This window comes from Salarias fasciatus, chromosome 6 (assembly GCF_902148845.1).
Source record: "Salarias fasciatus chromosome 6, fSalaFa1.1, whole genome shotgun sequence".
Classification (NCBI taxonomy): domain Eukaryota; kingdom Metazoa; phylum Chordata; class Actinopteri; order Blenniiformes; family Blenniidae; genus Salarias; species Salarias fasciatus.
The window spans coordinates 36246446-36273407 of NC_043750.1; the positions used below are offsets into that span (position 1 = coordinate 36246446).

Consider the following 26962-nt stretch of genomic DNA (forward strand, 5'->3'; position numbering starts at 1 on the left):
GAAATTGACGGGGGTCATTTGGACTGTGCGCCTCGTGGAGTACCTCGTCAACGTCTCCTCCTCCAAACACTTTCACTCTCCAAACCCTGAGCTGCCCTGAAAACACCTTTCTTCACCTTCTGTAAGTATAACTTCTACTGCAGGAGAGTCGTGGAGTGGGAATAACTGAGGTGCATCTGTCAAACTCTGCACAACTTAAAGTTTGTCTGCATCTCTGTTGTTTTCTTGCACATATTGTATTAATGAATTAATGAATTCATGAGGTAAAACTTTGTAATACTGTCTGTCTTCAACTTTCGTTGCTTTCTTTATAAAGACAAACGAGCCAAAGCACTTTGAATGTATCACTGCAGTATATTACCTAGACTTTAATCTGTTTCAGATTTATTATGAGTAACAACATCACAAAATTCCAGAAAATACCTTGCAGCCTTGAGCATAATACATATAGTGAATGAAAAAGAGGAAATCATTTTCAATTGTGTAAGCAGAAGTGTGACAAACTGTGTTGTTTCTTGTTTTCCAAATATGGCTTTACCAAGCTGCTGTCTGTCAGTCATGTTGAACACTTCTCTCAGTACATGTGAAGCTCATCATGATGAATCAGAAGTGCACTTCCTAAATCTATAATTCCGCTAATTAATAGATGTTATTATGTTTTGCAGCCAAGCTAGACATTTCTCTGACTTTGCTCCAGCCCGGACACACATTGCCTGCCAAGTCTGCGAAGGGGATTTCTGTTAATCCAAAGAAACACCGACATTACACTCGATTACTCCGATGCAAACTGCTTGTGCATACTGTGAAAGCAGTGAAGCAGCTCAGAGAAACCCAAAGAGTTCCTGCTTTCAGCTGATCTCCTCTCCTTCATCATTTGCTATCTGGACGCGTCTTTAACGGGGAAGGAAGTCGCGAGTTGACAGTTTATTTTGTTGTCTTATCTGTGTTCAGACGCGACTTACAGTGGATGTTCCCTGGTGCAGAAGCCTGAGCAGCATCAAAATGTTTATTTTAGTAAAACCGGGTCGGATTAGTTTCACATTATAATCTTAACCACCGTGCAAAAGCATTGAAATCCTTCAGTTTATTAATAAGACAGTAACTGGGAGCATGTTTGTGAAATGTGTGGGAGAGGAAATGAGTAGAATCATTCAAGGGGCCAGTAGTTTGACCTCCATTAACCACAAATAGAAAGGTCAGTCCGTCTCCTGAGTGACATTTCCACTGGTTTATTATTCACAGCATCGAATACTGAAATACTGGACTATTCATTATTTATAATTACTTTTTTAATTTGATTAATTACCAGGACTTTTTGGGCAATATTGCATGCGGTGTAGTGGTTAGCTCTGCCACATCACAGCCAGATGATCACCGGTTGGAGTCAGGGTATACACTGTGCAGTTTGCATGTTCTCCCTGTGTGAGGGCTTCCCCCCTCAATCCAGAAACATTAATTACTGAACCTCAAATGCATGCAGCAGAAGTGCTATTATTCGAGCTGGACCATTTACCTGCAGTCAGACTGTTAAAGCTCCTCACAACTGGAGAAAGACGAGGGAAAGTTTGATAAATAATTTTGTGCAGCATCAGAAACCGTGAATTGAAATCAGGAACAAATCAAGTAATGATTACACAGAGGAAAAAATAATTGATTTTACAGTGAGTGAAGAGGCGTCAAGTGAGTCCTGGAGCTTCATGTTGGCTGAGAGCCGCTTCCACCCCGGAGGGCTTCAGTCCCAACCCGCTGTCCTGTCAGCTCCGCTTCAGGCTGCTGTCTTCAGGACACACCGGCTGAGCAGCCGCCGTGTTGCCGCAACAGAGCGTGAGAGGGGAGGCCTCACGGAGACATGAAGCTGAGCTGGTGAGAAAAGATGAAGGCAGCGAAGAGGAGCTCCTTGACTGGCTGCACATGCTTAAACATGGGGACAGATGTCAGAAGAAAGCCTGTTGACTTTATATCCCCAGACATAGCTGATCATCCAAGCATCAGCAGCTAGTTTCACTCTGGCTGATAGGAAGTGTCTGCCTCTGTCTGATGTTGATATTCATGCAGCCTTTCTGGTAAATGGATTTTACTTTACATCCCGCGTTCCCACCACTTGAGCATTCCCCAGAGAGCTTCACATTGACATTCACACATCAGTGGATGCAGCTGCAATGCAAGGTTCTGAATCCATCCACTGGGAGCAGTTTGGCTTTAGTGTCTTGCCCAAAGACACTTAGACACATGGACAAAGGGAGATGGGGAATGGAACCTGCAGCCTCCGGATTGGGAGTCGACCCACTCCACCAACCAGCTGCATTACGAAAGGCCTTGCTGTGAGCGTTCTCAGGATGATTCACGACTTTCCCATCGTAGTTCCCACTCCATTAAAATGTGTCTTGGTGTTCAGACAGGTGGAGGAGTCTGTAGACGAGTGTGTCTGCAGATCAAGAAACGTCCGTTTCCCTCATTCAGCCCCGCTGCGTGACATTTCCTAAGTTGTGGTTCCGGCTGTTTAGCACACAGCTTAAATCTGACCTATTGCGCACGACCTTTTTTCTGTTTGCGTTTTGCATTAGCTCCCTTCAGCAGGTCACCACTCCCAAACGCTCGCTCTGCACCAAACCATCGGTTCCATTTAAAAATGGACGCCGCTCAGGGCCCGTGTGAAGCACGACTGTTAAAGCCCCTCCGGCCGTCTGCCTCGCTGTTATCATTTTGGAGTAAACGACAAGACCGGCAGGAGACATACTATTCCCTATAAGGGCTTTGTTTGGGAGTTCACTTGCCCGGCTGTTTAGGTCGGCAGAAAAGAGCCCTGCTCCAGAGAGGGGCCCTTATATGGTCATCACAGCACGAGACTGAAGCCTCCTCACAGGAGACACACAGAGAGAGAGAGAGAGAGAGAGAGAGGCGGGGGGTGGAGGGGCAGAGGCACGGGAAAAATGGATGTTGTCAATTAGCCAATGACTAAATGATTGAGTATTAATGCCTTGTGGATGTTTCAGATAAGGCTGTTGACAAACTATAAGGGCCTTTGGTACAAAGTTAATTTACATCAATTTCCCACCCGGGGGTTTTCCTTCTACGGTACAGCAGGGAGGGGAATTGTTTGTGCGTTTCCCTTGTGGTGCGTGTGTGTGTGTGTGTGTGTGTGTGTGTGTGTGTGTGTGTGTGTGTGTGTGTGTGAGTGAAAGTATAGGGTCGAGGGGGAGGTGGAGGTCTGTGAGAATGGCTGCACTCTGGAACTCCCCTGATGGATGAAGCATGTTAACTCTTTGAGTTTCGGCAGGCAGCTTCATTCACGTGTCTCAAACAGCCAGACGCTCCCTGAACACACTCTGATGCCCTCCACTTCCTGCCTGTCAGCCAGCGTTTGTTTTTTTTTGTTTTTTTTTTAACTTCCGCTTCATGTGTTGTCCCTGACAGCTGGCCCTCCACCTCAAGCCACGATGTCCACCAAGGCCCCGACCGAGGACGAGAAGTTCCTCTTTGTGGACAAAGACTTTCTGAACAGCCCCATGGCTCAAGCCGACTGGGCCGCCAAGAAGCTGGTGTGGATCCCGTCCGAGAGGCACGGCTTCGAGGCCGCCAGCATCAAGGAGGAGCACGGCGACGAGGTGCTGGTGGAGCTGGCCGACAACGCCAAGAAGGTGACCGTCAACAAGGACGACATCCAGAAGATGAACCCGCCCAAGTTCAGCAAGGTGGAGGACATGGCCGAGCTCACCTGCCTGAACGAGGCCTCGGTGCTGCACAATATCCGCGAGAGGTACTTCTCCGGGCTTATTTATGTAAGTACTCTGCAAAATAACATGGAAATATTCACAGAAATAACCTTTACCAAACATTTAGGGAAGACTCCTTTCAGAAGTGTCTTAATTCACCGTTAATGGAATAAGTTAAGGCATCATTTATTTCAGTTTATTTGTGATTTTGCAATTAAATTGACTGTGAACATAATTTTTAAAGTTGTGGACTCTACTTCCTCACTTTCCCAGCCCATTTAATATAGAACCTAAAGACAAGATGACATGTTATTGATCAACTTTGGTAAACCACAATAGATTTCAAGGCATAAACTGATCATCCTGTTTGAATCTAATGCTTGATTCTGCTCTCTCTCTCTCTCTCAGACGTACTCCGGCCTCTTCTGTGTGGTGGTCAATCCCTACAAAATGCTGCCCATCTACTCAGAGAAGATCATTGACATGTACAAAGGGAAGAAGCGACACGAAGTCCCTCCTCATATCTACTCCATTGCTGATAACGCCTACAGAAACATGATGCAGGGTAAGCCTTGTGACAGCCCTGCCTCACACTCACTCCCTCATCCAGCTGCCCTTCTGCTGCAATAATTACAAATTAAGTCACTGAAGGACTTTATTCGTTAGTTACAGCCATGGTAATTCTCTCAAATAGTAGATTGCAGGTTGGTCTGGAATTCTCTTTTTATTTGAAAAGGTACTGTTTTATATATTTATGGCATGGTTGTGAAAAAGTCACCTTTTCATGATGGACTTCTTAGTGACCACTAGTAGCACGATGGCGAAGTGAAGCACCAGAGTCATCACTCACACTGTACATCTGAGAGCTCGCTGTGGTTTTGCTGTCAGAAGCCATTTCTCTATGCAGTGAGGACAAAAGGTTTAATAAAAGCCGTACATGCCCTCTGCTGTCAGTATGATAGTTTTGAAAGCAGAACTGTGTTTCTGCGCCCCGCAGGAAGCTCGTGGCTTCATCTGTCCGCTGCAAGCTTATCACAAAACGAAGTCGGTTTTTTAAGACAATATAAAACTCCCTCACCCTGACGGAGTACTTTATGGCCTGTTTGAGACTCATTGTGTCGTGGAGGTGACGACGGACCGTGGCTCTGGCGGAGCGCTGCTTACAGTAAATGGCTTCGGGCTGCAGTGGCCCGCTTCCCAGGCCGTCGGCCTCTGCTGCCCGCCGGACTCCATGTTGACGTGAGGACGTTCCCTCAGACGAGCTGACATCTGGAGCCAGAGATGGGCGGAGGGCAGTAAAACGTTTCCTGTTTCAGAAACCCCTTCTCTCAGTCTAAATGCCAACCTTCTTTTTTTTTGCTTTTAATCAGTGTCAATACCATTTTTTTTTTTCAGATTGTATGTCGCTCCTGCTGTTCAGCCAGTTTCAGCTGGGATGTTTTGACAGGACTTTTACTAAATTGGATGTTTATTTTGAAGGGATTTGTGAAGGAATTTGAGTAAACTACAGGGGTTGTTTGAGAAACTAAAAAAAAACACGTTAATGACTATTTTAACACTCAAGAAGACATAAATCAAGGTGTGATTTTAGTTTTTAAGAGGGAACGCAAACACATTTCAGATACAGAAAATATGGGAAATGAAGGAGCCAATATTCCACGGATGTGAGTTTCCACTGGGGAAATTTATTTCTCCTTCCTGTCTTTGAGAAAGTCTTCAGCTTTATTGGTTCTGGCTTGCTTGAAGGGCTACCAGATTTATTGCTTAATTCATCTTAATAAATTTCTGCCTGGGTTAACAACCCGGCTTAGCTTGATTTGCTCACATTTTTTCATCCTGATTCATCCATTCGTTTCTGATAAGTTGTGCCACATAACTGTGTTTTCCATCATTCTCCTGTCAAATACTCACACACACACCGTCCCGCTCACCCCATATTTCTCAGTCATGAAGGCTTAAGGATGAAATACACGATCTCTGAGTTTACTTTACACTGTAAGCGGCTTCATTTCCTCTGTGCGATCAGTTAGACCATCATGCATTTCATGCTGATCGCCATCCATCTTCCATCGGGCTTTTTACCATTCAGGGCGAGGAGGAGCTGATCCCGGGTGACTGGGAGTGAAGACACACACATGTTCACACACAATTTAATACTGACTAATGCTGAAATGCCAGCTCACATGTGTGAGTGTTTGAGTGCCTGTGATCGTCGTGTTAAAGTGAATTGATACTGCTAAAGCCCTTAAATATGACGCATAATAAGTACAATTATTATTCATCCACACTTTCCAGGAGCCAAAGACATGATGCTGCAGTAATATCCTTAACTAGCTGGACTCTTTCAGGATGAGATCGTTGTTGTTGTTGTTGTTGTTGTTGTTGTTGTTGTTGTTGTTGTTGTGTTGTTGTTGTTGTTGTTGTTGTTGCAGTAAACCTAAACTCTTACTGTGCAAGCGTTGAGGATATATAAAAGTATAAACTGCAGTTTAGTCTTTCTTCGACTTGTAATTGAATAACATCAATGGCCATGAGCTCATCACTGCCCCCTATAGGGAGGCGGTGGTATTGATAAGGCAAGTCTGTGTTTCGTTGGCTTTTGAAGAACAGTATTTATTCTTTTGCAAGTGAAAAGTTTAAAAAAGTGACAAAAATTAAGAAAGTTAAAGAAATATCACCTGATAGGTTCACATTTGTATGAGATTATGCAATTTGAGGTGGGTCAAATGTCAGAATATTTCTTTTTGTTAATTTTATAATTATTTGTTTTTCATTTACCATGCCTGCCCTGAGCTTTCCTGCTTTACTTTGGCATTCGTGGCATTTGTAATAAATATTTCGATGTCTTTGACGACAGAAGTTGTCCCACTTAAAAGCTGCAGTTACCAATCCAGTGAATGTCCATGGGAGGTTTTTAGCTTTGACCACACCGGTACACAGGAAAACAGTGTTTACCGCCACGGCTAAGACATGTACTGTAAACTGTGTGTCACGAGTAAACAAGAGGGGGAAGGACGGAGCGGTGCTTGTGAGGGTGTTTGGATTGCACTTCTCCATCACATCCATGCAGAACTTTGCATGCAGCTGCAGCTTAGAGACACTTTTCATTTTTACTGGACAAACACACAGGACCCGGTGTGCACGAGAAGAAAGTGTGTGTATTTACAGACCAAATATTTGCTCAGGCTCGTGATATATGAAATGACAATAGCTATTTAAGGCGGTGGGCCACCCATTCAGCTTCAGAGTGTTGGGTAAAAGAAATTACATCATAATGTGAAATAAGTGCGGCAGGAAGACGCTTCTTTCTTCTAAACTGAGACCAATACTGGGCATATTGGGGCAGGGTGCATCTTGGGTAAACAACTCTTATCTAAAACAAATCCTTGGATTGTATGAGGAAGTAAGAAAATTAATCCCAGAGAGAACATGCAGTTATCCAGGTCTCATACCTGTGAGGAAACAGGGTTAACCACTGCACCACCCATGACTTCAGGTATGCAAGATATTTGTGTAACCTTTCTAATCTTGTTTGAAACCGAGGGATATCTGACAGGCAGCATCATCTCATCTTCGTAATCTGGACATCAGTGCAGACAAAAGGAGCTTAAAACAAGAAGAGTCACACGTCATTTACAGGACTTTATGCTAACTACAAGGTTAGATTTGGTTGGCATTGTCATCCGTTATTCATTTGATATTCAATATAGAATAATTATTTTCTGAAAAGTCCTAAAGGAATGATGTTTATCTGAGAACAGAGAGGCTTCGGGATCCCGGCGTTGGAAGTAAATGTGCACACGTCTGAACCCTGTGTGAGTCTTCACTGAAACTATTCGCTATGGCTGGAAGGGACTTGTTACTGTTGATCTGCTGCTGGGATTTCCCATGAAGCTGTGGCTGAGGATGCAGGATGCAGGATATTCCACTGTGAATGTCGGGGCATGAACAGTTCATATGTTGGAGTGGAAGTGGTGCATAACAGCAGCAAATCCCGATAACTCTCCTAAGCTGTGAAGCATTCTTCTTTAAATCTTGGCCGACGTCCCAGTGCTCCGAAACCGCTCTTCGCTCTTTGAAGTCCAGGAGATAAAAAAAAAAAAAGTGAAATCCCCGTGGGGCGTTTGTTGTTCCCTTCAGCAGATGACTGACATGCCGTTCTCTCGGCGAGGCTCAAGATTCTCGCAATCTTTTGTAATCTAATTACTTCCCATGGCCTAATCAGCACCACTGGAATATTCTTGGTACTTGTGCAGAGACCATTCTGGGTCTCATTGGCTGATGGAAAAATCCCTGCGGGTTCTGGATATTTTACTGTGCAGAGTTTGCTTTTCTTGGTGGGAATACCTGTGTGCATGTGTGAGTGCGCGCAGGATTGTTTGACAGTGGTCATATGGTGACCTGTCCGGGTTGTACTCTCATTTCATCAACACTCAGCTGTCGTTGTCATCAGTTCCTGCTGTAATCAAGTCCAGTTGACTTGACCCAACTGCACTGGAGAACATTTGATAAAGTGACTTGCAGAATGGATGAAAGGACTTAAATTTCACTTTTCTTCAGGCTTAAGGCTTTGTTCTTACTATATCATTAGTTTTATACCAGTAAAATGTCCCTTCAGACATGGCTATATGTGTTATAACTTCCACCCTGATAGATTGTGGGACGCCGCTGTAATGATGACAAATCCCAGTGGAAGCTGAGTTCAGACGCGGCTCGTCCTTTGAGAGGCTGCATGACTCCACGTTTGATCCCTTGCAGTGAAAAAGTGACAGTTAAGGTATTTCTTTATCAGCAGAGTGGCCCACACTCCCCGAGAGGTGGTTCACAACGAAGCGAGCAGTCACAGTTTAACCTTACATGGACTTGCTGCGTCGTCCACAGAGTATTTCAAGAGCCAGCTGAAATGTCCACAATTGATTTCCATGGGAAATCAAAGTGTTTATGGGAGTTGCAGTTTTCTGAGGCACATGGGAGATTTCACAAATCGTTCCGTTTCCAGCCGGTGACATATATATATACTACAGTGGTCAAAACTTTTATTTCTGTGGTTTTACTGGAGTAAACTTTGCTACTGCATGTCAAACACGAGAGGAAGAGGAGGATGGAAAGTAGAGTTTTTGCTTTAACCTGTCTGTCATGACTTATTAAACAGTTTGTGGAAGCTGTCATAAATGTGACCGACTGTTTCTCTTTTTCCCGCAGACCGTGAGGATCAGTCTATTCTCTGCACGTAAGTCGCAACCATCTTCAAAATTCTCCTTTTCCCTGACTTCAACTGGCATGAATCTACGCCGTGACTGCATGTGTGGAAGAACAGTTACATAATGTCTGAGTAAACACAGTCCCACGACGAGATGCTGCTCAGAATGAAGGTTTTGTTTCTGTGGAGTTGTGTTGCGTTGTGTTGCTGCGGACGGAGCCGAGCTGGATGTGCGTTCATGCTTTCGCAGAGCTCCCAGAGGACGCAGGCCTCGCTCTCCTCTCAGACCTCTGGTCAGGAAGTCTGCCCCGATGGAAGAACCAGATTAGCTCTTTTAGTTTGGGCTCCTTTTTCTGTTTATTTACTTTGAACTAATTATTGAGAGCTTCGACGAGATGACGGAACATCCACAGACAAAATTGTCTGAACTGGCCTGAACTTTGCAGCGAAGTCTTTTTGAATTTGTCTCATTCACACGATCAGCTATATTCTGAAAATGTCCTTCAGTTAGAGCAACAGTTTTACCCCACCACACTGTCTACAGTTTATCTATTTCATGTTGAAAACACACTTTGGGATTAGACACTGAGACAGCCGGTGAAGGGTGTGAAGATGTTTGAGACAGGAAGCATGATGGGTAAAACGAGAGCTGCATGTTTCCCGTCAGCTGTCTATTTTAGGTCTGAAATGATTTGAAATTGTCCGCTCAAGGACCATAAATGGTTCAGAGGAATACATTTTCCCTTTGAGCAAAGTTTCACTCCTGCATTTTTCTGCCTTGCGTAAGAAGTGGGTCGTAAATCGACAATTACATACCGATTTCCAACTGAGTAAATAACGATCATGTGTATATTTGCGTTAGAGGGAAGGATACATCAAACACAGCACAAGAGGCAGCGATGAAAGATGACTTATCACTGATGCTTCTGCTCTGTCCAGCGCACTTTAGTTAAATGGACTGATTAGCATCGCTGCATTTTCTTTTTATCTTTGAATTAACTGATCTGGACTTGCTGCTGACCATTCAGTAGTCCTTGAAGGAAGGAAGGAAGGAAAAAGGCTTTTCCTTTTTTTTGCATCTCAGAGAAAGTGAACAGGACGGTGTCCTGCGCTTCTGAGCATGAAGCAAGTTGTGAGAAGTTTACATGAAGCAGGGTTTAAAGACGGGATGAAGGTGGCGAGCTGGATGTGATCCGACACAACAGAAGTCAAATCTAAACCCTGCTGCTCCTGGAGCGTCACTCCGCCGAAGCCGTCGCGGTTTCTGAGCCTCTGCAGCCATAAATGGGAGAAACGATTCCGGGGTGATGAGTGGAATGTCATTTATGACATTTTCCGTACATGCGTGCTTAATTGGCGCATGTGTTCTTTGTCAGTGGTGTTTACACAGCAGTCTCCAGTCTTCACGGCATTATGTGTAATGGGAGCATTTTTTAATTCCCCTTCATGGGAGAATTGGTGTAAATGCTGTTTGGGAGATTTAGTGTTTCAGCATTAGCTTAAGGGGTACAGCAGTCACTTACAGTGTTATTCTTCAGCGTTTTTCACTTAAAATGTATTTTAAATACATTTGGTGAGAGTGTGTCTTCAGTGGGGACTTTGTAAGATCTGAGTCTTGCTTCTGTTGTACGTTAGGTGGCAGTATTGAGTCACAATGCTGTTCAGTTTTTACAATTTTACCTGTTTGGCTTGTTTGGTTTTTTTTAGATATGGCCAGGTGGATAAATGGTGTAGACCTGTTTACCACCTAGATTATAACACCGGGATGTCGTTAATAATTTTAGTCATTGATGGGTAACTATTCCTCCAGCTGCATCTTTGATCGGCTCAATACGCCACCTGGTGGTGCCGTTGTGCACTGCAAGACTAAACAGGCAGGATAATTTGGAAAACTTCTGGTTACCACATCCTCAGATAGAATCAGTCATTTTAATTGATTGATATGTGATGCTGAACTGAGATTGCTTCATGCAGCTTTGATTCCATGATGTTTTTCTGATTATTTCATGAAAGTAATTAAAACAATAACTAGAATTTGGTAAGTAAATAGGAAGAGTCTAAGTTCATTCCTGAGACAAGACAGTACCTCTCAGAAAGGTCAACACTTTCCATCCAATGTTGAGCCACATCAGGTCTTTGAACACTACTTCTTGTCTCTCCACATATGAAATACAGACGTGAAGCTGCAGCGAAATCAGTTCAGTCTGTTTACATTGATTCAAACTTTCTGTTCTCCTCTAAGATTTTATTTTTTTATGGATTTATCACTGGTTATGACACTGAGAGCATAGTTTAACCTGCAGTGGAAAAAGCTATCATCATGGAATGTGATGCATATTTTAATATTCCTTAATTCTTAATTCGAGTGTCACATTTTTCACACTGAAGAGCTTCGACTACATTCTTTCTGCTTGCAGTCGAAGCGCATCTGAATTTAAATAATTTCATGTTCCTTAAAGAATCCGTCACTCCTCAAACCTGCAGCGGAGACACACAGAGTGCAGTACCGCTCCCATAAATCACCCGTAGGAGAAACTCCTGGAAGAATCTCTCCTGACCTGACAGCTGCCTAGTAGCAACCTGGATGTCGTACTTCATCTCCAGACACCAACGGGACAGCAGTAATCAGATTCCTCTTAGACACTGAGCATCCCAGGCCTTTTATGGACCCCAGACGGAGCATGCATCAAACTAATGGCTCTGCAGTCACTTTCTGCAAGGAAAGAATGTGTTTCTGACACTGTTTGAAAGTGTCTGAGTTAAAATGCCTCTAAAAACAAGTTTCTGCTTTATCTGATGGTTTTCATTTAATAAACACTACAGGAGTTTTCTTCCAGCCACTTTGTATACACACTAATTTACATTTTGGGACCTAGGAGCTTTCTTACAGACGAAAACACATCAATAATAAGTATATACAGGAATGTAAAATGGGTGGGTTGAAAAATACTGTAATTTAATTAATATAGTTCCTTGTAATCCGTCTCCTTCTTTCTTCGCCTCCTCAGTGGAGAATCTGGTGCCGGAAAGACGGAAAACACCAAAAAGGTCATCCAGTACCTGGCTGTCGTGGCCTCCTCACACAAAGGCAAGAAGGACAGCAGTGTGGTAAGTATCTGTGTGAAGACGGGCTGCCAGACGCCGTCTGCCAGTCACAGCCCTGGAAACGTGCGCAGGAGCATTCCCAGTTTAATCCTGTATGTTGCCGTTTCCTCCAAATAGCAACAATCAGGATCACAGTTTGCCTACGTGAGTAAAGGGGAATGCCGGAGTGTGTTTTTGTTTGTGTGTGTGTGGCGTGTGTGTGTGTGTGCGTGTGTGTGTTCCTTCCATAGGTTAGTAAAGTGCATGAAGGTAGTGTCACTGAGTTACTCAGGAAAACTCTTTTTCAATGGCGAGCCAGAATCCGTAGTCTTCTTCAGGTAGACGTTTGGTTGATTTGACTCTTCCTGAGCTGATTTAGGCTGCATGATTATCATCAGAGCATCAACTCTGCGGATCTGAGACGTCCAGTTTTTCGTGAACTCCTCCGTCGTGTTTAGTTTTGTGTCATGATGGACACCCTTTCACCGTCGGCGGGGATTCAGACGGAACGTCCCCCCGCCCCCCCCGCCTCCCCCCCCGACAGTGAAAGGGTCTCTCACGGATCAACGAGCACAGTGTGAGCATGCACAACGTGGTCTTGTCTATCAAACACCAGCCCCTCCCCCCTCTCCTCCTCCTCCTCCTCCTCCCGCTCCCCTCCTCCTCCTCCGCCCTCCACATGTCCCCACCCTGACGGAGACCACCGGCTGTCCCACCCCAGGCCCTCAGTGGACCTTGTAGTTTGCACCATGTGGATTTTTGTGACCATATTTGCAGATGATACTGACTTCTATGAAATCGCATTCGCATAAGAACAACTCAGTTTTTTCAGAATTAAGGAGACAAGTTTTATTTATTTATTTATTTATTTTTCTTAAGAAATTCTATATGGCCTTTTTTTTTTTTTTTTTTAAAAATGCCAAGGTATTTGCTCAGGTTGTTTAAAAATATTTTTTAATTATAATTGATCATTGACATTTATATATGTGAAAAAAACATTTTTCTTTTTTTTTTTTCCCAATTATCAAGTTAATTTCCTCTAAACTTAAGCGATAAATATACATTTATCTTGATTTGTTTCTCTAACTACAAGCAATACATGGACATTTAAAGCACCCACTTGTCTTTAATTAACTTTTTGTCAAGATACCTTTTTTTAAATTAAACCATTTGTATAAACTCGATGAAATCTTGCGTTTTTACTTAAGAGGTTATGTTAATGTTTTGTAATCATTCAGTTTTTTTTCCTTTAATTCATAATGGATTAATACAAGAATTTGATTTAGTTTGGATTTATTATCACGAAGCATCTGAAAAAAAATTGTGTCAACACACAACATTAATATCCGTTTCCATCAAAACTTGTGTCATATTTCCATAATAAATAAATAAATGAATCAATTTTTCCAAATTCAAAACGATCTTGTTAATTCGGAGAAAACTATTTCTTATGTCAATGCACTGGTCTGATCCCTCAGTGTGCTAAAATGAGCTTGAATCGTCTCTCATGTCTGAGCGATCTTAAGCTCTTTGCCTGTTTGGGGCTTTTTTTAAGACAAACTTACGTCTGTGGTTGAAAGCGCAGCTCTTTTCGCTGCTGACCTTGTGCTCTCACAAGGTCTTTTGCCTAAAATACCGGCAGTATTGGCCGTCCTCCGCAGGACCTCCGGACTCCCACGGACCCTGTCTGAGCAGAAATAACTTTGGTTTGATGTGTTTTCTCTGCTTCTTCTCCTCCGATGCTGACTCCTGCCGCTTGTCTGTCTTCTCAGTATTTGTGTTTGAAGTGAACAACGATACTTTCCATCAGCTGTAACTTGCTCTTCCGTGCCTTTTCGCTGTGCTCTCTTTCCCTTTTTCTTTCTTCTTTTTGTCCTCTCAGTGGCTTAAATAAACAGGACCTTCCTCTCTGCTTTGCCAACTCTGAGCTGCACCTCATCGGCGGGTCTGTATCTCCGTTTTTTTTTATCTACTTTATGAGGAAAAACAGTCATTTATACACACTGAAATTCAAACAGCTGCCACACCTCCGCTCCGTGTGGCCTCAGCTTGTTTACCGAGGAGCTGAGGGGTGTTTTGGAGCTCGGGGGGGGGGGTTTGGTGGAGGTGTGCAGCACCTGACCTGGATGCAGCCTGAGACAGGCCTCTTTGATCACTTGGATTAGCCCGATGCAGAGAGACGGGGTGTCTGCCTGACTTACTCACCATCGCCCCGCTCCACCCGAGGGTCTGCAGTCACGCTGGAAGCAAATCGCGTCTCCAGAAGTCTGTTTGTGAATCGGAGTCGCTCGGATTCGCTGACAGGCTGAATTGCAAAGTCTTTGTCGAGACGGATCAAAGGTTTAGTCTGCGATCCTTCCGAACGCTCCTCATTCACCTCCCACTCTGTTTCCACGTCTGTTCTGCTCATTTAAACAGTTCCTCTCAAAAATAATGGTCAATCAACGAAGATTAGTGTAGAAATCTGTTATATTTTTTTCATTTTGCTCCATCTCCTGGCTCCACTGCCTCCTCATCCTCCTTCACTACACCCATGTTTCCCTCTCCGCCTCCTGCCTCCATCTCATCCACTGTCTCTGTCAGCACACGTCTAAACCTGTTTTTCTAAACTGCTCAGCTCAAGTTCTCCCTCTGGTCGGTTTGTTTGTGATCCTGCTCACTCCAGATACAGACAAAAAGTCACATGCCTTTATTTTAGTAGGCCAGGTCAGACACATCAGTTAACTGAAGGAAGATGTTAGCACTACTTCAAATAAAAATGATATTCTCTCTTTTATCTCGTTTTAACTCGTCCCCACCCTGAACCCCCTACATCCATATCAAAATAAGCTCCACCTGCCTCCTGCATCCAGCTCCAGCAGCCATCAGAGCTGGACGTTTACCCCTCTGTGTGTCTGTCGTGTCTCTAGGGAGAGCTGGAGAAGCAGCTCCTGCAGGCCAATCCCATCCTGGAGGCCTTCGGAAACGCTAAAACCATCAAAAACGACAACTCCTCACGATTTGTAAGCTACCCGATAGTAATCCTCACAGTGTTCCCCAACAGGATTTTCTTCTCCTCTGGTTGTAAATCAGCTGTTCTTCGTCACTCCGTCCTCTCTGACAGGGAAAATTCATCCGGATTAACTTTGATGTGACCGGCTACATTGTTGGAGCCAACATTGAGACTTGTATCCTTTTTAAAAAAAGAACTAACTTTACTTTAGTTTTCTAATAGACTACTCAGCCTGAGTTTATATATTAAATATAGTTTAGTGAACCATGTTTGTCGAACAGCTCATTTATGTTCCTCATCAGCCGACTGCTTTCAGACCTGTTGGAGAAGTCCCGCTGTATCCGACAGGCGAAGACAGAAAGAGCTTTTCACATTTTCTACTACATGATCGCTGGAGCCAGAGACAAACTGCGAGGTGAGAAAATCAGGAATCCTGACTGAAGCTGGTTTTCTGTCCTTTCATGCCCCGCATCATCCCACCTTATTCTCTCTCCCATCCGGTCTTATTTCTTTAAGGCACTAAGCCCTTCATGAACTCTCTTGTGTTTGTCTTCATCAGAGGACCTTCTCCTGGAGCCGTTCAGTAACTACCGCTTCCTGAGCGCAGGCCACGTTCAGATCCCGGCCCAGCAGGACGACGAGCTGTACGACGAGACCATGGAGGCCATGAACATCATGGGCTTCACCGAGGAAGAGAGAATCGGTACCGCCGATGAGATCGATGTCTTTTTAAGCCGCTCTAATCTCAACTACAATATATTAGAAATACTTTCTGTTCATGTGCAGTCAGGCCTGAATCTTTCACTGCTTTTATCAATCAATCAAAATATATTTATAAAGGTAATTATAATATAATTTTTTTATGTAATATTCAGCTTACAGATAAGCTGAAATGGTTGTTAGTTCTGATGTGGTGTCTTTTAATCGTCGTTTGCTGTTGACAAGTGAAGCCTGGTGGTGTTTGTGCTCCAGATATCCTGAAGGTGTGTTCCACAGTCATGCAGCTGGGAAACATCGAGTTCAAGAAAGAGAGGAACCAGGAGCAGGCCACCATGCCAGACAACACAGGTGAGACGCCACCGGACGTTATAAAAACCAGATCGGTTTATATTCTAGCAACATATAACTCCAGCTGCCCGTAGCAGGAAAATAACCCAAGAAGGGGAGAGTTCTTTATCAGGATGCTTTTCTTTGCGTCTGTCCAGCGGCCCAGAAGGTGTGTCACCTGCAGGGCATCAACGTGACGGACTTCACCCGGGCCATCCTCACCCCTCGCATCAAAGTGGGCAGAGAAGTGGTGCAGAAGGCACAGACCAAAGAGCAGGTACCACGGCAGTGACGCATTTTAAGCAAAACTAACTCAAGTTCAAACTGTCTTCATCGACCATCATACAAATTCACACCACGCTCTGAGCTGACCTTATGAATGCACTTCTGCGTTCGGACTATCAATTATTTTCCTGTTTTATGAGTCTTGCATTAAAATCCATTTAATCTGTTTATTTAAATTTTTGGTTTCTTGTGTGAAAAAAACCCAGCATTTCAGACAAATGGCTGTAAAGTCAATAATGTATTATGTAACTCTCCTAAAATATCTGTTGAATTCCTTCCAGTGCTCTCATATAATCTGCTCCCGATGAGAACAAGACTGATGATGTGTTGTTGCAATAGTAATCCTAAGTAATCCAAATCCATGAAAACTCATTATTTTACAGAGAAAACAATGTTTGTTCATTTATTTAAGACCTTTAAAATGATCATTTAACCATTTTCTCAGGTTGTGGTTATTTGTGAAGATTGTGTGAATCAACCAGGAAGCTCTGAATGATAAATAATCCTGTCTGATCTGGTTTGTATTTCTTAGGCTGATTTCGCCATTGAAGCTTTGGCGAAGGCCATATTCGAGCGTCTGTTTCGCTGGATCCTGGGCCGGGTCAACAAAGCTCTGGACAAGACCAAACGCCAGGGAGCCTCCTTCCTGGGAATCCTCGACATCGCCGGCTTTGAGATCTTTGAGGTAAAGACGAGCGGGTGGCAGTCCGCTGTGCTGAGACGAGACGCTGGTCTTTAACTCTGTCTGCCGGTCGTTGCAGGATAACTCCTTCGAGCAGCTGTGCATCAACTACACCAACGAGAAGCTGCAGCAGCTCTTCAACCACACCATGTTCATCCTGGAGCAGGAGGAGTACCAGAGGGAAGGCATCGAGTGGAACTTCATCGACTTCGGCCTCGACCTGCAGCCCTGCATCGAGCTCATCGAGAGGCCGGTGAGTAATACCGACGGGAAAATAAACCCGCAGCTTCGCCTAAATCCGCCGCTCTCAGAGGTTAAGCCCCCGTAAGTTCTGAAGCTTAGTGCAGATAGTCTTGATTTAGATTGACGCGTCTTTTGTTTTGGTTAAACTTAGCTGCGTCTCCTCCGCAGAACAACCCTCCGGGCGTCCTGGCGCTGCTGGATGAGGAGTGCTGGTTCCCCAAAGCTACAGACGTCTCCTTTGTGGAGAAACTCATGAACACACAAGGGAACCACATCAAGTTCGCCAAAACGAAGCAGCTGAAAGACAAAACCGAGTTCTCCATTCTTCACTACGCCGGAAGGGTGAGGCATAATCAGCAGGTGCGTCGGCTGTACGCGTCTTTCACCCTGATGTAACGTCGATGTGTCCTTTTCTTTACAGGTAGACTACAACGCCACCGCCTGGCTGACCAAGAACATGGACCCTCTGAACGACAACGTCACAGCGCTGCTCAACAACTCCTCCAGCCAGTTTGTGCAAGATCTCTGGAAAGATGGTGAGATGTTGGTCCTGGCCGAAGAACGCTGACACACAGTCTGCGCTCCTGAACAGAGCCAGAAAGCCTCCAGACCATGAAAGCCGTACCACGCACGTGATTTCCTGTTACCCTGTGGCCTGATGGGTCTGACCCCTTCTAGGGAGATCAGCCATTAGGATGGCAGGAGTCCAGAGTCTGAGCTCAACCCAGGAGCTGCTGCAGAGTTCTCTAAAAGCTAACTGCACATGGTGTGTGTGTGTTTTCAGCGGACAGAGTGGTGGGTCTGGACACCATCGCCAAGATGTCAGACAGCTCCAGCTCGGGCGGCTCCAAGACCAAGAAGGGCATGTTTCGCACGGTGGGGCAACTCTACAAGGAGTCTCTGGCCAAACTCATGACCACACTGCACAACACCCAGCCCAACTTCGTCCGCTGCATCATCCCCAACCACGAGAAGAGGGTAAATATAGCTGCTCAAGCATGAAGACACAGACTAAACAACAGTGGACGCGGGTCCCGTGGCGACTCGTACTAATTTGTGTTTAAAGTTTACTTCAAGTTTTTCAGTCTATCCAATAATCAAGCTGGTTATTTTTCCAAAGGCATTAAAACTGAAGTTATGTGTAATAAATGTGAACACTGTGCGTTGTTTCCAGGCGGGGAAGCTGGACGCTCACTTGGTCCTGGAGCAGCTGAGGTGTAACGGCGTGCTGGAGGGAATCCGAATCTGTCGGCAGGGTTTTCCAAACAGAATCGTCTTCCAGGAGTTTCGCCAGCGGTGAGTTCCGAGCCAAGTAAATCGCGATTTCAATCCAATTTACACTGCAGCTGTAACCATTAAATGAAGCGTGACACGCGCCTTCCTCTGCACAGTTATGAGATCTTGGCTGCGAGCGCGATTCCCAAAGGTTTCATGGACGGCAAACAAGCCTGCTGCATCATGGTGAGAACACGACATGGATTAGAACGAACCTTCACTGTAGTCGCCGCTTCCTCTGGACTCTCAGAATTCCTCCTCTTTCTCATCATGTAGATCAAACATCTGGACCTGGATCCAAACCTGTACAGGATTGGACAGAGTAAAATCTTCTTCCGCACGGGAGTGCTGGCCCAGCTAGAGGAGGAGAGAGACCTGAAGATCACCGTCATCATCATCGCCTTCCAGGCCCAGGCCAGAGGCTTCCTGGCCAGAAAGTATGAATATAGACATTCATGAATACATGGAGATCGTTGTTTTGTTTGAGGCCTTGCATTTGTCTCAGTCGGGTGTCTTTTTAGTTAAGTAGCCACATAAAGTCAAGTTTCACCTTGAGTAAGCTGGACTGGGTTTTTTTTCTGTTGTGTTTTTAAGGGCATTTGCTAAGAGGCAACAGCAGCTGACGGCCATGAAGGTGATCCAGAGGAACTGTGCCGCTTACCTCAAACTCAGGAACTGGCAGTGGTGGAGACTCTTCACCAAGGTCCGTTCATCACACTGCGTTTCAAAGTTTTTCTTTTTAATTCACCTGTTTGGTTGGTAACGCCCGCTTCTCCGAATCGCAGGTCAAACCTCTGCTGCAAGTGACCCGACAGGAAGAGGAGATGAGTCTGAAGGAGGAGGAGCTGGTGAAAGCCAAAGAAACTGCCATAAAGTATGAGTCAGAGCTGAAAGAAATCACCTTGAAACACACATCGGTAAAGAACGAAATCTGCAGCGAACACCCAGACCTGGACACCCGTTTGAGGTGTTTTCAGTCTTCCACCTGCTGTTGATGAGCTGAAACATCTTCCAGATCGTGGAGGAGAGGAACGCGCTGCAGGAGCAGCTCCAGGCAGAGACGGAGCTGTACGCCGAGGCGGAGGAGATGAGGGTCCGCCTGGCGGCGAAGAAGCAGGAGCTGGAGGAGATCCTCCATGAGATGGAGGCCCGGCTGGACGAGGAAGAGGAACGCGCTCAGGCGCTGCTGGTGGACAAGAAGAAGATGCAGCAGCAGATGCAGGTCCACACATTTCTCTTTCTTTCTTCGTGCTTCCTTTTTTTTATCCTCTCCTGCAAACTGATATTCAATAATGTGATTAAATGTACTGTTTTTCGATTCAGGAATTGGAGGAACATTTGGAGGAGGAAGAAGACGCCCGTCAGAAGCTGCAGCTGGAGAAGGTTACCTGCGACGCAAAGATCAAAAAGATGGAGGATGACATTCTGGTCATGGAAGACCAGAACAACAAGCTGCTGAAGGTATCTCCGTCCTTTCTTTCTGGAGATCCAAACATTGGCCATTCACAAGCTCCTGGCTGCTAAAACTTCACCATGTCGATGACCTGATCGTCTGCAGGAGCGGAAACTGATGGAGGAGAGAATTGCAGACTACAGTACCAACCTGGCAGAGGAAGAGGAGAAATCAAAGAACCTCACTAAGCTGAAAAACAAGCACGAGTCCATGATCTCCGAGTTGGAAGGTAACCGTGTTTTATGCTTCCGTCCATCCCTCAGAGGAACCTAGATGTTTGAGCTCTTTCTTTCTCCTGCATTAGTCCGCTTGAAGAAAGAGGAGAAAGGTCGGCAGGAGCTGGACAAGGCCAAGCGCAAGCTGGACGCGGAGTGCAACGACCTCCACGAGCAGATCAACGACCTTCAGTCCCAGATTGCCGACCTCAAAGCTCAGCTCGCCAAGAAAGAGGAGGAACTCCAAAACGCTTTGTCCAGGTAGTGTGAAAAGATTATCGACTGTCAGATCATTATAAAACTGTACCGAGAAGAGTCAAGTGTTTTGTGAATGTCCATCAAACGCACCGTTCATTCACCTCCTCAGGTTAGAAGATGAGACGGCTCAGAAAAACAACGCTCTGAAAAAGATCCGAGAGCTGGAGGGACACATCTCCGACCTGCAGGAAGACCTCGACTCCGAGCGGGCGGCCAGGAATAAAGCTGAGAAGATCAAGCGGGACCTCGGCGAGGAGCTGGAAGCCCTCAAGTCCGAGCTGGAGGACACCCTGGACACCACAGCCACACAGCAGGAGCTCCGGTTGGTGATGCCAAGTTCATACAGACATATGAGCGATAATATGCACAAGAAAAAGAAAAACATTCGTAGAAATGATTGTAAACCTTCAGGGCAAAACGTGAGCAGGAGGTGACTCTGCTGAAGAGAGCCATGGAGGAGGAGAACCGGACCCACGAGGCTCAGATACATGAGATGAGACAGAAGCACACGCAGGCGGTGGAGGAGCTGACCGAGCAGCTGGAGCAGTCCAAACGAGTAGGCCTGGCTTCTCACGCCAAACCCAACACTGAGGGGTCGCTGGGCTTAAAATGAAATCTGTAATAGCTTGATGAAAACACGCATTTTAAGTAGAGAAAATGTCTTTCCTCTTCTGCTTTCAGGTGAAGTCCAACCTGGAGAAGGCAAAGCAAGCTCTGGAGAAGGAAACGTCGGAATTAACCATGGAGGTGCGCTCGCTGGCACAGGCGAAGCAGGACGGGGAGAACAAGAGGAGGAAGCTGGAGGGTCAGGTGGCGGATCTGACGTCGCGCCTGGGCGACAGCGACAAGCAGAAGGCCGAGCTGGGAGAGCGCTGCTCGAAGATCACCGTACGTCACAACATAACAGCTCCAACGTCCACATATATACCCCACATCTGTCTGAAAAACTGAATCCTGATCTTTTCCTGGCCGCAGATTGAACTGGAGAGTGTCACAAACTTACTGAATGAAGCTGAAGGCAAAAACATCAAACTGAGCAAAGACGTGTCCAGCCTCTCCTCTCAGCTCCAGGACACTCAGGTAACTGCAGAGCTGGAGGCTCCGCCCCACACGGGACCCCTCTGCTCACAATCAGACGTCTCCACTGACCTCTGACCTCTGCTGCAGGAGCTGCTCACCGAGGAGACGCGTCAGAAACTGCAGTTCTCCACCAAGCTGCGGCAAGCCGAGGACGACAAGAACAGCCTGCAGGAGCAGCTGGAGGAGGAGATGGAGGCCAAGAGGACGGTGGAGAGACACGTGTCCTCCCTCAACATCCAGGTCAGAGGTCGAACTATGACTGAATTACTGTTTCTTAGTTTTCATTCATTCATTATCACAACATCTGTAGTGTGAGTGCTTTCTTAACACACGACTGGTCTCCTCACAGCTCTCAGACGCCAAGAAGAAGATGGACGAAATGTCCGGAAACATCGAGCTGCTGGAGGAAGGGAAGAAGCGTCTGCAGAGGGATTTAGAGGCGGCCAACACTCAGTTTGAGGAGAAGGCCTCGGCGTACGACAAGCTGGAGAAGACCAAGAACCGGCTGCAGCAGGAGCTGGAGGACACACTGATGGACCTGGACAACCAGAGGACCGTCGTGTCCAATCTGGAGAAGAAGCAGAAGAAGTTCGACCAGGTCAGAGAACTGAAAAAATGCAGTATTTTGAAATCTGTCCAATTTTGTGTAACGTCAGGTTTCATGTGACCTCTGGCCTCCAGATGCTGGCCGAGGAGAAGAGCATCTCCAGTAAATATGCGGATGAGAGAGACCGTGCAGAAGCCGAGGCCAGAGAGAAGGAGACCAAGGCTCTGTCCCTGGCCAGGGCCCTGGAGGAGGCCCAGGACTCCAGGGAGGAGCTGGAGAGAGCCAACAAGGCCCTGAGAATAGAGATGGAGGACCTGATCAGCTCCAAGGACGACGTGGGGAAAAACGTGAGTGCTGGAACCTCACTCATCACGCACTCGGCTTCTCTTGAATGCAGAATCAGAGTTAATGTGAATATTTATCGCTGGAAGGTCCACGAGCTGGAGAAGTCCAAACGGGGCCTGGAGGCCCAGGTGGAGGAGATGAAAACCCAGCTGGAGGAGCTGGAGGACGAGCTGCAGGCGGCCGAGGACGCCAAGCTGCGTCTGGAGGTCAACATGCAGGCGCTGAAGGCCCAGTTCGACAGAGACCTCCAGGGGCGCGACGAGATGGGAGAGGAGAAGAAGAGGCAGCTCATCAAACAGGTACAGCGGCGCCAAAGACTCTCCTCCTGATCCGGGGACGGTCTGAACGAGCGCGATCGCCGCTGACCGCAGGTCCGCGAGCTGGAGACGGAGTTGGAGGACGAACGTAAACAGAGGGCCTCTGCCACGGCGGCCAAGAAGAAGCTGGAGACAGACATCAAGGACCTGGAGGGACAGATCGAGACGTCCAACAAGGGACGGGAGGAGGCCATCAAGCAGCTCCGCAAGCTGCAGGTGAGGCAGAAGGAGAGACACAGGGCCGATCGGAGTCCTGGGAATTTCATTTTGAACATGAATCCTGTAAAAAGTAAAGAATAACATTGACATGTCGCAATAGTAGAAGATTTTCTGTTCTGCCAAAGTTACTAAGAAGCATTTGAAAAAACTACACTGACAGTACTTGACTGCAAGACTCACCAAGCCATAGATCTGAGGCCAGAGCACTATAAATATGTTTGGAGAACTAATGGCTTTGTGGTTCCCCTCCGGCCTGCAGGCCCAGATGAAGGACTACCAGAGAGAGCTGGAGGACGCCCACGCTGCCCGGGAGGAGGTGCTGACCACCGCCAAGGAGAGCGAGAAGAAGGCCAAGAGCCTGGAGGCGGAGCTCATGCAGCTGCAGGAGGTAACGCTGCACACTCCGGACAGAGCAGCAGGCTGTCTGAGAGCAGAGCGCCGGTATCAGGAGAACGTCTCGCTTCTCGCTCGCTTCTAGGAACTGGCTGCAGCCGAGAGGGGGAAGAAGCAGGCGGAGGCCGAACGAGACGAGCTGGCCGACGAGCTGGCCAGCAACTCCTCTGGAAAGTAGGTGGAGATCCGTGAGTCTGAGAAGGAAGACACACGTGATGCTGAGCATGTTTGTCCCGCTCAGGTCTGCCCTGGCTGACGAGAAGCGGCGCCTGGAAGCCAGGATCGCCCAGCTGGAGGAGGAGCTGGAGGAGGAGCAGGGCAGCATGGAGATCATCAACGACCGGCTGAGGAAGAGCACGCAGCAGGTGACCGGACCGGCCGGCCGCGGCGGGTGCGGCGGGTGCGGCGGGCGCGGGGCGGCGGGCGCCTCACCGTTGTTTTTCTCCGCAGGTGGAGCAGCTGACCAACGAGCTGCAGATGGAGCGCACCACCTCCCAGAAGAACGAGAGCGCCCGGCAGCAGATGGAGCGCCAGAACAAGGAGCTGAAGGCCAAGCTCCAGGAGATGGAGAACCAGGTCAAGTCCAAGTTCAAGTCCTCCATCTCCGCCCTGGAGGCCAAAGTGGCGCAGCTGGAGGAACAGCTGGAGCAGGAGAACAGGTTGGAGGCAAACACGTTTATCGTTTGATAGTTTAATGCTGTAATTCGCTAAACGTTTGTCAACTCTCTCCTCTAACGTGTCTTCATCTTGATTCTTGCGCCTCTTTTGAATCTGCGTCTGTTTTACTCCGCTGCCCGACCGGCTGGTCTCAGGGACAAGCAGGCGGGAGCCAAGAACTTGCGCCAGAAGGACAAGAAGCTGAAGGATCTGATGTTGCAGGTGGAGGATGAAAGGAAACAGGCGGAGCAGTACAAGGACCAGGTAAAGCCGACGAGCGCTGAACCAAGCCATGTGGCAGGTTTTATATGTTCATACAACAAATCATCCTCAGCTCTGATCCTGTGGTTCAGCTGCAGGTTGGAACAGAAACACACCACCCATATCGTTGGACAACCACATACTTTATGTTATCTTTATGTTATGTTTCTTTCATATCTGGTTGTTTGTGCATGTTGAAGGCTTCAGGAGTGGAAAAAGTGTCAAATTACAATAGTAATATGATGATCTGTGTAAAGCAAAAAACCTTTCGTCAACCTTCCGCTCTGCTTCGTACCAAGCTGTGTGAAAGATGCTTAAAGTTCGAGCCGCTGCTTCGTCTCCAGGCGGAAAAGGCAAACGTTCGCATGAAGCAGCTGAAGCGGCAGCTGGAGGAGTCGGAGGAGGAGTCTCAGCGCGCCACGGCCGCCCGCAGGAAGCTGCAGCGGGAGCTGGACGAGGCCTCCGAGACCAACGAGGCCATGAGCCGAGAGGTCACCTCCCTCAAGAACAAACTCAGGTAGGACGTCTTCGTTTGCAACCTCGGGTCTTTACGAGGACCACAAAACATCATGACTACCACGAGGTCCAGCTATGGGAGCATTTAGAAGAAGTGAAACAAATTCATTCCATATTTTTCGTTTTAACCCTGTTCAGCAGACAAGATTCAGCACATCAGGAACATCAGTTCTCAGTCCTGTCAAAAACACTGTAGCAGTAAAAATGGCCCAGAAGTTAAAAGTTGAAATCGTCCTGGAAAATGGTTCAGAACGGGGTAAAATGCCTCCGTTGGTACGAGGGGATTACTGCTGACATCAGGCTTGAATGTGGCTCAGATGATTTGACTCATCAGCCGTGAAGCCAAGTGACAAACTGTCAGTCAGAAAAGGGAAGCCGCCCCGAAGTGGCTGGACGTTATCTAAAGGTGTGAAATGAGAACTGTAGTAACTCGGTGGTGGCAGTGAGCCTGAAGCTGTTTTTACCAGAGTTCCAGCTGATCTGCAGGTTTACGTGAAGCATTCAAGTAGCGGATCAATCCCATAATGCTTTGCATTTTGACACGCTCAACTAATCGAGTTTGTTTTGATCTGATCAGTGTTCACGCTCCTGATGGATCCACAGCTGCTGTTGTGCACAGTTTTTTTTTCAGTGCAGCTCTTTTGATTTTTTCTGTTTTGACAGTTTGGGTTTAATGTTAGTGAGGACTAATAAGAGCTCCGGCATCGGTTGTGTTTCCTCTTCAAACTTCAGCAAAGCACAAACATGCACTGGTGTTTTTTTTTTTTTTTTTTGCTTTTTCAAACTTCAACAATATGACATTTTGAATGTTTGAAGCATTAAATCTTCAGTATTGATCAGACTGACTGAGCACAAGGCAAAACCATCATGTCCATCTCTATTCCAGAGGCAACCCTGAACCCAAGGAGTAACACAGCAGGTACCTCTGCCGGAAAGTGACCCCGTCACCATTTTCCATCCATTTTTACCAGAACTGTTTCATCCCCCGTGCACACCCTCAATGCTGTTTCTTCCTCTGAGCCCAGCTGAGAGAAATATGGCTCATAAACTACCACAGACCAAACAGGAAAATGCCGACCTGGACGTCAACCTCTCCTATTTAGCTTCCCGATATTTCCCTGACGGCCATATTTTTCTCAGTGCTTGGTTTAACTGTCATAAACCAAACTCATTTTCCTGAGCAAGGACTCAAATGAGTTACCCAGATAACCGGCGTGCTTTAAACTGTAACCAAAACGCCACCTGCGTTTCATCCGGCTTGTGTTTTCGGCGTGTGCCACACCCGGCTGGTTTGCAGAGCGAGACGGAGGCCGCGGCACCGTCTCACTCCTGTCTCTGTGTCTCCAGGCGTGGGAACGAGCCCTCCTTCGGCAGCACGCCCCGGCGCACGGGCGGGGGCCGCAGGGTGGTGGAGGACGCCTCGGAGGAGGAGGCCGACTCCCAGGGCGACTTCAACGGAACCAAGTCGGTGGAGTAAAGGGACGATGCACAGAATCCTCGGAACACAGAATAACCCCATACGCCCGCTACGCTATCTAGTCACACACCTCCTCTCGTTTCCAGTCGAGCACCGGCCTTTCTTGTTTCACGGCACCTTTTTTCCCCTCACAGCCAAACGATCAGGGCTCGTGTGTGATTTGCTGTTCTTCCTTTTTATTTCATTTTAACTGCACTGAATGTCTTTTTATTGCGTTTTTTTTTTTTTGTACACAATAAACAGGTGCCTCTAATTACCCACACAGAACCTGAAGACTGTAAATGTGCAGACTTGTCGGTCGTGCCGTTGCCTGTGACTGCTGTTATCCTCCCTCCACAGCGGCGCTGGAGCGGATCCAGGCTGGACGAGGTGACGAGAAGTCTCCGCTCTCCAGTCCGCTTCCAGCCAGCGCTGCCGTTTGTACCCCCGAAAAACAGATATTTAACTGTACACTGTCTCCTTAACCCACTGTTTTCCATTTATTTGCACCGATTCTGTCCCCAAATAAGGTTATTCCAGCTACCCAGACACCACATCCAGCACCTTCCTTTTAAATCCTCCCTGTACATGTTTAAAAGAAATCTCCACATCAAACCAGCTCATTGGATAATGTTATACATAATCGACTAATGTTTACATGACACCCCTTGTATCGATTAACTGTTGAAGCACCTGCACAAGAAATAAAGAACTTAAAACAAAG

The 26962-nt window shown here is 46.7% G+C and overlaps 1 protein-coding gene across 2 annotated transcripts; it reads left to right on the forward strand.

The window, feature by feature from the left end:
• Positions 1-10: 10 nt before the first annotated feature.
• myh11a (myosin, heavy chain 11a, smooth muscle) lies at positions 11-26953 on the forward strand. 2 transcript variants are annotated; one of them, XM_030093095.1, is made up of 42 exons: positions 11-121; positions 3415-3779; positions 4122-4278; positions 8916-8943; positions 11922-12021; positions 14907-14999; positions 15101-15164; positions 15306-15404; positions 15549-15692; positions 15962-16057; positions 16195-16313; positions 16854-17006; positions 17083-17256; positions 17415-17588; positions 17668-17782; positions 18031-18224; positions 18421-18542; positions 18638-18707; positions 18798-18958; positions 19116-19224; positions 19307-19438; positions 19537-19743; positions 19845-19982; positions 20080-20203; positions 20279-20450; positions 20557-20769; positions 20859-21003; positions 21129-21335; positions 21423-21527; positions 21615-21767; positions 21877-22125; positions 22209-22421; positions 22506-22718; positions 22791-22952; positions 23215-23343; positions 23434-23522; positions 23590-23713; positions 23799-24007; positions 24161-24269; positions 24611-24783; positions 25669-25701; positions 26130-26265. In XM_030093095.1, the coding sequence occupies exons 2-41, from the start codon at positions 3438-3440 to the stop codon at positions 25691-25693; spliced, it is 5805 nt and encodes a 1934-aa protein (XP_029948955.1). In that variant the 5' UTR covers positions 11-121; positions 3415-3437; the 3' UTR covers positions 25694-25701; positions 26130-26265. The 2 variants fall into 2 exon arrangements, with proteins under 2 accessions (XP_029948955.1, XP_029948953.1); XM_030093093.1 differs by lacking the exon at positions 25669-25701 and having other exon boundaries at positions 26130-26953.
• The last annotated feature ends 9 nt before the right edge of the window (positions 26954-26962 follow it).

Bases quoted from the DNA above. Each gene is read 5' to 3' on its own strand.
- myh11a (XM_030093093.1), top strand. From the start codon at position 3,438: ATGTCCACCAAGGCCCCGACCGAGGACGAGAAGTTCCTCTTTGTGGAC. The intron at 17,589-17,667 runs GTGAGGCATAAT...TTTTCTTTACAG, and splicing joins TTCTTCACTACGCCGGAAGG to GTAGACTACAACGCCACCGC. The intron at 19,225-19,306 runs GTCCGTTCATCA...TCCGAATCGCAG, and splicing joins GGTGGAGACTCTTCACCAAG to GTCAAACCTCTGCTGCAAGT.